This window comes from Nanorana parkeri, unplaced genomic scaffold (genome assembly GCF_000935625.1).
Source record: "Nanorana parkeri isolate BGI_ZX_2015 unplaced genomic scaffold, ASM93562v1 scaffold726, whole genome shotgun sequence".
NCBI classification, from domain to species: Eukaryota; Metazoa; Chordata; class Amphibia; order Anura; family Dicroglossidae; genus Nanorana; species Nanorana parkeri.
In genome coordinates, this window is record NW_017306994.1 from 326155 (window position 1) to 336211 (window position 10057).

Sequence of the window (10057 nt, forward strand, 5' to 3'; positions counted from 1 at the left end):
TATATATATTTATCATCCTCTTTTTTTAATTGTTTTTGTATAGATATAGTGTTTCTTTTTTATAAAGTTTTTTTTTTTTTCCTGTGTGCTATAACTTAACTTTTAGATAGATTTTCATTTCTCTCTGTGTCCCTATTACAGATTTGTCCTCACTTCCTGTCTGGTGAAACCAGAAGAGGAAATCTTACTAACTGAGCTCCAGATAGCAGTCAAATCCTGACAGGGGTTCTGATTTTTTTCCAGTCTATCCAAAACTAGAAAAAAAAACATTTTAGATTTGACATATACTATCGTTCAAATGTGTATTCTAGATTATAACCTCCCAGTCTGATCTTGATCTCCAGTTAAAAGGCAGAGTATTGTCCAACCTGTATTCCAATGCATTTCTTGTTTAGTACCTGTATATTACCATTATACTAAAGGTCAGCAGTTTAAAGTCTCATTACAAAACAATTAATATTCACCCATGTCAGCTACTTTTCTTTTGAGAACTATGTACCCTGCCTACCCTTTGTACCCTATACTCCTTTTTATGCTTTCTCTTTTGAATGCTAATACATTCACAATGACATGAAATTGTATTATATTTATTTAGAATACAAAATGGTGCAGGGAAAGTAATGCATGTTTAGTTATCACATCAAAAATGATTTAGTTTCCCCTCTTAGTCTTTTATTGTCTGTTCAACCCAGCTTAGCCTCCAGATAACCAGTTTTACTCAATACCCAAGTTTATTGTATCTGAGATAAAATGTCCAGAAGTGGTACCTTGGGGACACCGTTATTAGTTGAGCTGTGATCATTTTTCATGGACAGACCGTACACAGGTTAAAAATATTGATGTAATTTGTTCAGAAGTAATGGAGGTGATGGAAAACCAGCTCAAGGACCTCCAGTTGTACAAACTCTGATTCTGTTATTGCATAGGGTAAAATAATGCAATGATTGCTTTATAAGGAAGACATAGATTATAATAGCTTCTTGTCTAGACTCCAATATACAATACAAGGAAGTATTTTAGTGCTCTCTATGATACCCGTAGGTTTTTTGTAAGACTGGAGTATAATCTGTTATTTGGAGTCACATTGCTGTCCAATGCACATGATTTTTGAGCCATCTTCTATAGGTTAAAAAAAGTGTCACTACCAGTTTACTGATGAAACATATTGCCTACAATGAATCTCATATCTTGCAGCTTTCCATTTTCTTACTGAAAGCTTGCTTTTGCAATGTGTCATTTAATATTATGTTGCTCAAAGTGCTCCATATTTATAGTCTTGGACAGTATGGAGGTAGACACATAAGCATTCAGTATTCATCCACAAAGCACTCGTTCCCCACATGTTCAGCCGCCTCCAGCTCCACACTGGACAGAAAGCGCCTCATGCATTTCTTGCAGTTGTAATCCAGGGTGGTAGTGTAGACTGTTTTTGTGTGCTTTGGATAAACTATGGTGGTGCTCATGTATCTCTGCGGCTTGTTCCTGGGCTGAAAGTGAACTTCGGCTCTGTAACTGCGCCATGTACAGTTGGGAATGCAGATGACTGTTTGACTGCACGAGGAGACACCCAGGCCCACCGGCATGTAGATGTTATCAATGAAGTGCTTCTCAGAGTCATATTTCACTGAAGAGGTATACCTGAAAAGACAAAATGAAACAGTACTTGAGGATCGTATCCACAATTAAAATTTTACATTATTAAATCCACAAACAGAGCTATATGTAAATCTTAACATAAACAATTTTGTGTGCCTAAAAAATACATATGGGATATACACATACATTTGCAAAATAGTCCAACATTTTCATAAAAGGAGCTGTTTCTCCATGCATTCTTTATTATTATTTATTTAAATTTTATTGCAGGTATTTACATAGCGCCAGCAATTTACATAGCACTTTACATAGTGGACATTCACATGAGTCCCTGCCCCCAAGGGACAATTCAAGGTCCCTATCGCACATGCATACATACAAGGGCTAATTTAGACATGAGCCAATTAACCTCTAGGATGTCTTTGGCGTTTGGGAGGAAACCAGAGTACATGCAGGAAACCCACACATTAACCGCTACTCCACTGTTCTGCCCAATACATACCTATATTATCTAAATATTTCAAACCCCTTCTCTAAAGTTCACAAGACACACAGAGATGCTCTACCTCTTTCATCCAATGCAGTTCCACAGAACACCAGTGCACAACCGAGGCTTCCACCAGCCCTTCGTCATAAACAGTAGAAAAGAGTGTTTTTACACGCACTTCAGCCTAAGAGGCCTTAAAGTGATATTAAAGTCAAAAGGTTTTTAAGCTATTTCAAATGCTGATAAAATCAATTACAGTGGATGCTGTTATTTGATGTTTACAAATTTTAGCTTCCTGCGGAATCAGCTGGTTCCCTGAGAACTGGCCCTGATCTCCTGTTTTAGGGTGACTCCATTCCCTTGTAAGGTCCTATGGAGCCACCCTTGTGTATGCTGTGTGTGTCTCCACAAACACACAGACACTGCAATGTAAGCCATCGCCCCTGTCTCCGCTCCTTACTTCTCCAAGCTAGTAGATGGACAGCTGCTGGAGACTGCTCTCTTGTCTTCTATTGAAGAGAAAGTTCAGGGTAACCAAGCTAAGAGAGCTGGAGCTGGTTGGAAACATGATCACTGTAAGTGCTTCGGTAAAAATGTAAAGAAATACTATGCTGGGCAATGTATATTTGTTTGACCTGGATTTGTTATTGAAAAAAAGTCTGAGAGTTTAATATTACTTTAATCATATTGCTATGATCAAGGTCTCTTTTGACTGAAACATGTTAGTGGGACTGCTATGTCTGTTTTTTTCACTTGAACGAATAAGGAAGATTTTAACTGGACCCAGAACTGTGTGCAAACAGTTTTGTTTTCCTTCTCTAAAGTGCTCCCAAAATTCGCTACACAATATGTAATCCATACTGAAAAGTGCGCCCAATGTGTTTTCTGGCTCCCACGTCCAAAAGGCTCACTTACCAGGGGATATGGGGGTGTTACTCTCTGATTGGTTGCTATGGGTAAATGTAGATAGTTGTTGCTTAAAAAACTATAATAAATGTGAATGAGCAGTTGATATCATGTGACATTCAGATGACATTGGCCTCATTCTTTAGGGTCTTAGCTTTCTTTTTTAATGGTTCACATACAGAAAACGTGCTTATTGTTTTTATAAACATCCCAATAAGTTACACAATGTCTGACTGTTCTTTTTCACTGGTTTATATACAAAATATGTGCCTTATTCACATAAAAAAAAGTTTTAATAATTTTATACTACTATTTAAAATGTTATACTATACATCTTTATGCGTGAGATCAGGTGTGTATATTTGCATTTTACACATAGATAAGAAACAATGATTATATATGCATGCTAAAAACTATGCATCCCTTTGCATATCTAAGTATGTTATCTATTCACATAAAAATAAAAGGAAGCATTTACAGCAAATTCTCCTGCTAACTATGCATAAGCCTGCCATATGAAATATTCTAAGAGAGATGTTATCTATGGACTTTGTACCTTCCTGGAAACGACATTCAGCTGCTCTGACGTTGGCATAATTGTCTATTTAATCATTACAAATTTTTTATCTGATTTCACCAAAGCTGAAATCCAGGCAAGCGGCTAAATACCTAGATGAAAAGTGTGCTGTTCTACATGCCAAAGCATTTGTAATTCTGGTCAAGCAAGAAGCCCTGGTAGATAGTAAAACCGGGTTGTCAACCTCCAATACAGCAGCAGGATAGCTTGGTCAAAAATACACACCTCAGCTTGCCACCTGGACAATGAAAAAGCAAAAACAGTACATGCTCTCTCCTCCTGTCAGCATACTCCATGTTAGTACCTGTGCACTGCAAAACAGCCTGATTAGCTTGAAATGCTAACCTTTTCTCTCCTGATGTACAGAGTAAACAAGAGGATTATAGCAAGGGAAATTTAGGTGCGTACACAAGTTACACTTAGAAATACATTTAGGGTCCATTTGTTTCAATATCATGTGCGTTAACATGATTGGATAAGTGAAGAGAATATTCACATAATTTATTGTGTGAATATTCTCCATTTTAGTAAATGAGCCCCCATGACTGCAATTTGTTTTGTGCACAAAAACTAACCATAGTGAACAAAAAAAGTGCATGTGAACATACACAAAAAAGTACACTAGGGTGTGTCTTAATGGCCCATCTCCTGAAGAGATAGGACCCTTTACCTGCTCCCTTGGGGCGCAAGGCTCCTGACAGGGGCAGAGCACGTATGTCCACCTAGCCAAAGCCAGATGGACCCATTCCTCTGGGTCAGCCAAGTACTAAGTGGATGTAGTGCAGCTGTTTCCAGTGACCCTATATGATCGCCAAAAAAACAGTTAAGTGTAAATGGACCCTATTTTTGAACTTTTTACGACCCATGCCTATTTGGTGTATTTCAAAAGCAATGCAGGTAAAACACAAGACACATAAAATTAAAGCAGTTGATAACCCGGGGCAGATGTGAATTATATATGTATCATACATACACAGACCTGAGGCATCCGGGATTCCAATCTCTTCAACTGTCCCTTACCTGTTCCAGCAGGGGTGCAATAGTGAAGCAGGAAGCCTGGCAAGAGGTCATTTGACCACCCACCCGACTTCCTGAATGGCTGGGAAGCCATAACAATGCACCCTTGCAGCTTCCCAGGCACCAAGGACTGCAGCTGTTATGTGAAGAATGTAAGTGGCAAGTGCTGCTGCCCTCTGTATTGCTGAGCCGGTCAAAGAGAGATCTTTGTGACTAAAAACACAGCTCCCACGGTTGCAGTTGTGGTGTTGCGCTTAAGGTGATTAGGGTGTGTCCAGGCACACCCGGCCTAGGCACATGCCTATGATATTGGCTATTTTGCATACCTTTAAAACATTCACATGCTTTTCCCACAAATACAAAATGTTTGCCATTAGGGATGAGAAAATGTTGGAAATTCTGTCTGAACACAATACCCCTGATCCAAATCTATTATGCTCTGTGCGTTCCAGGCTTCTTAATATGTTAGTACAGGGAAAGCACATAGCATATCCATGTCCAGCTACTAGATTAGTCAGTTGTTTAGAGCCATGACAAGTTTTGCCATGTTAATGTGCCACCTGTACTCCAGCATAGTCAGAGTCTTTATATACTATAAGCAACACTTGTTGGAACAGTGGTGACTACGTGTTTAATATGTGTTTACCTGCAGTTAGAATCTCAGTTTCTTTTTCTTAGCTCCTAAACCTACAGTGAATATCACTCTTGCCTTGGACATAATTATTTAATAAAAAAGCATGTAAATCAAGAGACTGCTCTCTACAAAATGTTCAGATACAGAACATAGCCTGCAGTTGAAATCACCATGCAACCTCCATTGCCTGGCCACTACCACTAGACTGAATCGTTCTCATACTGGGGATATACTTCCTCTTATTAAAGCTATCTGACTTCGTTTTTAAAAAATTTGAATGAGAACTATTTTTCTTTTTTGGACTGGTCTTTCTTTTAAATGCCAATTTCTGCCATATCCCAACCAGAGCAAGTACCACTTGTAAGCCACCATTGGTAAGTGTCCCACAGTTTGAAAACACTGCTGCAATACAACAGGATGAGTGCGAATAGGGATTTAAATAAAAGCACAAAGGGCTATGGTCATCTGCAGCTTAGTGTTTAGCTGATTTCCCTTACAGGGTAATGGCTCCTTTATTCAACATGAAAATTGTTTAAAAATACATTTGAACCCCACAGGCCGTACATTTCAGATCCGGAACTAGAAAAGCATTCTGCTGCAAACAGAGACTTATCTCAAAATTAGTAGCAAGTCGGCATTGATCACTCAATTTTAGATCCTTATGTAAGACATGGATATCCAAGGAGTGACCATGAACAATCCAAAATGGATCTCTGCCTATTCAATGCGCCACAGTCATCATTAATCATTACTTTTATTTCCCTGAACTGGGTGCACCACAGATAACATATGAAACACAGTTCCCGTTTTAGTGATATATTTGGATTTTTACTGCATGCCACAAATGGGAATTTCCAGTGAATACATAGCTTTGCTTTGAACATTCAGTTCCTAATTTACCATCCGCTTTTACAGTCATCTGGAAGGCATTCTCTGTATCCATGAAATCTTTAATGCAAATGTTAAACCTCTAGTAGTGTTTTCTTAAAATCCTTTCCTATGTATCTGGAAGGCATTCTCTGTATCCATGAAATCCATGAAATCTTTAATGCAAATGTTAAACCTCTAGTAGTGTTTTCTTAAAATCCTTTCCTATGTGGGAGACAGTATACTATTATTTAGTGCTTTTTGTATGAAGATTGCTGTCTGTTTGATATTTTAAGGGAAACAAGGTTTTGGAGTTGACTTGACAATAATCATTCTTCATATTTCTTTACGATAAAAGGCCCAGAGACATGAAAAAAGTTTATAAAGAAGGGCATTGGTAATGCCTTATTTATCTCCAGCATGATATTTATTCAGGCTGGCTACATTGCAATCTAAATCAGCACTTTTAAGTATAAACATATACTGTATAGTGCACTATATGACAGTGGTCATTAAAAGTGACCTTGTTGGACTTCTTTGGCCTTGATGTCAATGCAGGAACCACACAAGGTACCCGTGTGAAGTTGGCCACACCAACATTGTAGTATTGGGCAGATGTTCATGGGTGGATGCTCCCTTCTATGGATGTTGCATTCTGGTTCATACCTAAGTCTACCATTGTGGCGTTGCAGTTAAAAATTGAAATTCCAATATCTGGGCCTTGATGTTTAGCCATCAGTGGATGTTATTGCTAAACTATAAGTTACAGATAAGTAGATTGATTTCCTCAACCTCATATCTGACCCGGAATGGGTTGATCTGAAGAGACCTGGACATCCACAAAAAACATAATTCAACATTCCCTTATGGATTCCCTTCTTCCCTGGTGCTCTTTCTAACCTTTTCTATGATGCCATGTAAAGGGGATGTATTCAGTAGCATGACAGCAGTGTCATGTTTCATATTTAACATATGATCAAGCCTTAAGCTTGGGCAGCAATTGTGTTTGGTTACTTTAACTTATGGTTACTTTAAAGGATATAAACTAAGACAAGCATGCAGGACTAACATTATAAGCTGTCAACCCACACCTTTTCTTTGATGCTAACCCTCTAACACTGCATTCCGATCACCTGAACTGGATACACGATTACCTATGTTATCTGTCTATCCATAGGCATACTCCATGCCCCCTACTTCACCTGACAATGACCAGGCCTGTTGATGGATCACTTGGCCTCAGGCATTTTCTTTAAGATGTGTGCAGGGAATATGCATTTTACTCTGCTTCCAGAAGTAGAACAATTTAAAAGGAGTTTTCCAGGTGGCACAGAGGGGTATGATATCAGCTAACAGCAGTAACTTTTATATTCTGAGGGATATCTTCTTTTTTCTTTAGGACCTGTGTCAATGGACATGTGCAACTTGCCTTCAGGTGCATTCTGCCTGCATTTGACATCAGTTGGAGATACTTCTAAGATCATTAATAATTCATTGGCAGGTAAATTTGACATGCTGTTAAACTTCCTTCTGACCTACATTTGACCTCCTGCTAAGCTGCATCAACCTATTTGAAGCTTCTTGTGCATTCGTATTGACTGGTGTACATAGAGAAGGAGCTCTGATGCAAACAAACCAGTTGGCAAAGACTGGCACAGACAGAGAGAGAAAGTATGGACGCTATCAATGACTCAGTAGCAATAGCAGTGGGTCAAATTGCAAATTAAATAAGTGCAAAAGACAGCAATAGAGTTAGGGTGACAGAGGGGCATTGTTATTGCTTTTCTGTTAATACAAATAAATAATTAAACTACTATCCAGAGAGTTGGGAGCCCAATTGGACCATTGCATAGGCAGTGATACACATTCCTTCAATTGGGGTCAGTCTATATCGCTCCAGTTCTATTACCTAAATGCTTTGTATTGCTTAGATTCTCCATGGAGGTGTCTATTTCTCCATATTTACCTTGGGTGTCAACTCAACAAGCCTTTCACTAGGGCTTATATTTATTAATTATTTTCTGTATACCACACAGCGTGAATATTTAATGCACCCCGTTACAGCATACACACATCTTTAAAGTAGTCAGCTTAAAGCTGATCTAATTCCAAACTTATATGAGCTTTAACATGTTAATGCGATTCTAAAAGTAGCTTTCAATCTTCTTTAACCTGCAGCTTTCTACCATGATCCTGCCATAAGGATCCTTGTTCACGCCCTTTCTTTTATGGGATGAAAAATGTCTCTATTTTGTGCTCACTCAGTCACATGTGCCCCTGAAGTAGACTAAAATTGGCTGTGCAGACACACATTGAGCAGGCATGGTACACCGATGTCAGTATCAGACTGCCAGAGCAGAGCAATGATGGACAGCTAAAGCTGGAATGATTACATATAGACAGAAAGTGGTAAAAGAGCCGGGGGGATTAACAGCACTGAGATGCAAATAATGAAAAAATATAGTATTTTAATTTATTTTATTATTTTATTTTATGTTAAGCAAAAAAAAAAAACATGGCAGTTGTTTATAATACACAATGGTTTAGAGAATTAAATGTTGTTCAGTTAGGATTTAGATTCACTTTGAGCCACAAAACTTACTTTTTTGTGATAACCTCAGCCCTGCAACGTGAACAAAACACACGGGGGGAATTTATCAATGTTGTCGCATCATCAGGGTCTCTCAAACTGTTATATCCCTCATTTCTAGTGCATATAGCAACAGATTTATTATCTTAGTTTATGTTTCATTCCTATATGCCTTCATAAGGAGAATTGTCTCAAAATTGTCTCTATATTTTTCTGTCTCTAAACTGTCGCAAGCTTGCAGGGAACCTCATGGATGACAGCTGAAGAGCCTGAGGTGCTCAGGTGACTTGAGGGTATGAATCATCTTTGCGGGTTTAGGAGCACTTCTAGGATGTGGGTCTGTTTGGAGGTCTTTTACTGTCACAAATGCTGGACACAAATACTGTGCAGTTGAATATTTTGCAAAACATGTGCAGTGAGTTGCAAACATTAATATGTTGCAGGAACACTTAAAACAACATGCATAGCATGATACAATTCTGCGGTTAGTTAGCATGACATTTTGGTGTTTGCGCCTAAATGTTTCGTCACAAACGCATAAAAAAATTCCCCCCATTATGTGTAATACCTTAGGCCCACATATTTATCTAAGAGAATGTCACAGTCTTGGGTTAATTTGTATAGGAGGAAGTTCATATAAATGCTGTAAAGCTATTTACAGAGAATGTATTTGCATCAGTGAACAGTCTATGCCACATGACCTGTACAATAGATGTTTGTCAGTATTGAGTGAAAACAAAAGGTATACTTTGCAGCTAACTATTAACTAAATCAGCTGTTACTGGAAACTCTGCCATCTGAAACTAAAACATCTGGTTATTTCAGCTGTTTGTACTGCAAATACCACAACAAAACACTAAATTCTCAAAGTGGTCATATTGCTCTTGGGTAGAGCTTAACTATGTGCAGGTCCTTCATTGAATTTATGGTCATCAGACATCATACAAAAACCTTTACCTGTAGTAACCATGTGGATTTTACATCATTTTGAAAGCTAAATGCTGAATAAATAAATGACACGTTTGTAAATGTGTACCAATGCAACAAAAAAGCTATCATATATATTACCTTATCTCCTTGGGTGGCAATGGATCAAATTCCACACCTTCACCAAATGACAAAGGACAAAGCCTTGGGGTGTAACTGCTGGACAAACTTAAGGCGGGTGAAGTACTCTAAAAGGAAAGATATAATACTTTGTTATGATATGTTATAAAGGATAATAAAATGAAAGAATTAAAACAATAGCCAACAACAAAACAAGAAAGGTCTTTCTAGTTTTATGTCTCCAAATATTAGAGTAAGATTACTTATTATGAATGATGTTCACTGGAAAGAAAGATTATTGCAGAGCTATCAGTAAGAGTAAAAACCTCTCCATGT

The 10057-nt window shown here is 38.1% G+C and overlaps 1 protein-coding gene across 1 annotated transcript in view; it reads right to left on the reverse strand.

The window, feature by feature from the left end:
* Positions 1–883: 883 nt before the first annotated feature.
* The window catches only part of RFLNB (refilin B), a 24381-nt gene continuing 15207 nt past the window's right edge, over positions 884–10057 (reverse strand). The window contains exons 2-3 of the mRNA XM_018564113.1: positions 9743–9849; positions 884–1638 (exon numbers count right to left, since the gene is read on the reverse strand). Coding sequence (XP_018419615.1) covers positions 1308–1638; positions 9743–9849 — 438 coding nt within the window. The 3' untranslated portion in view covers positions 884–1307. The remainder of the gene's footprint in view (positions 1639–9742; positions 9850–10057) is intronic.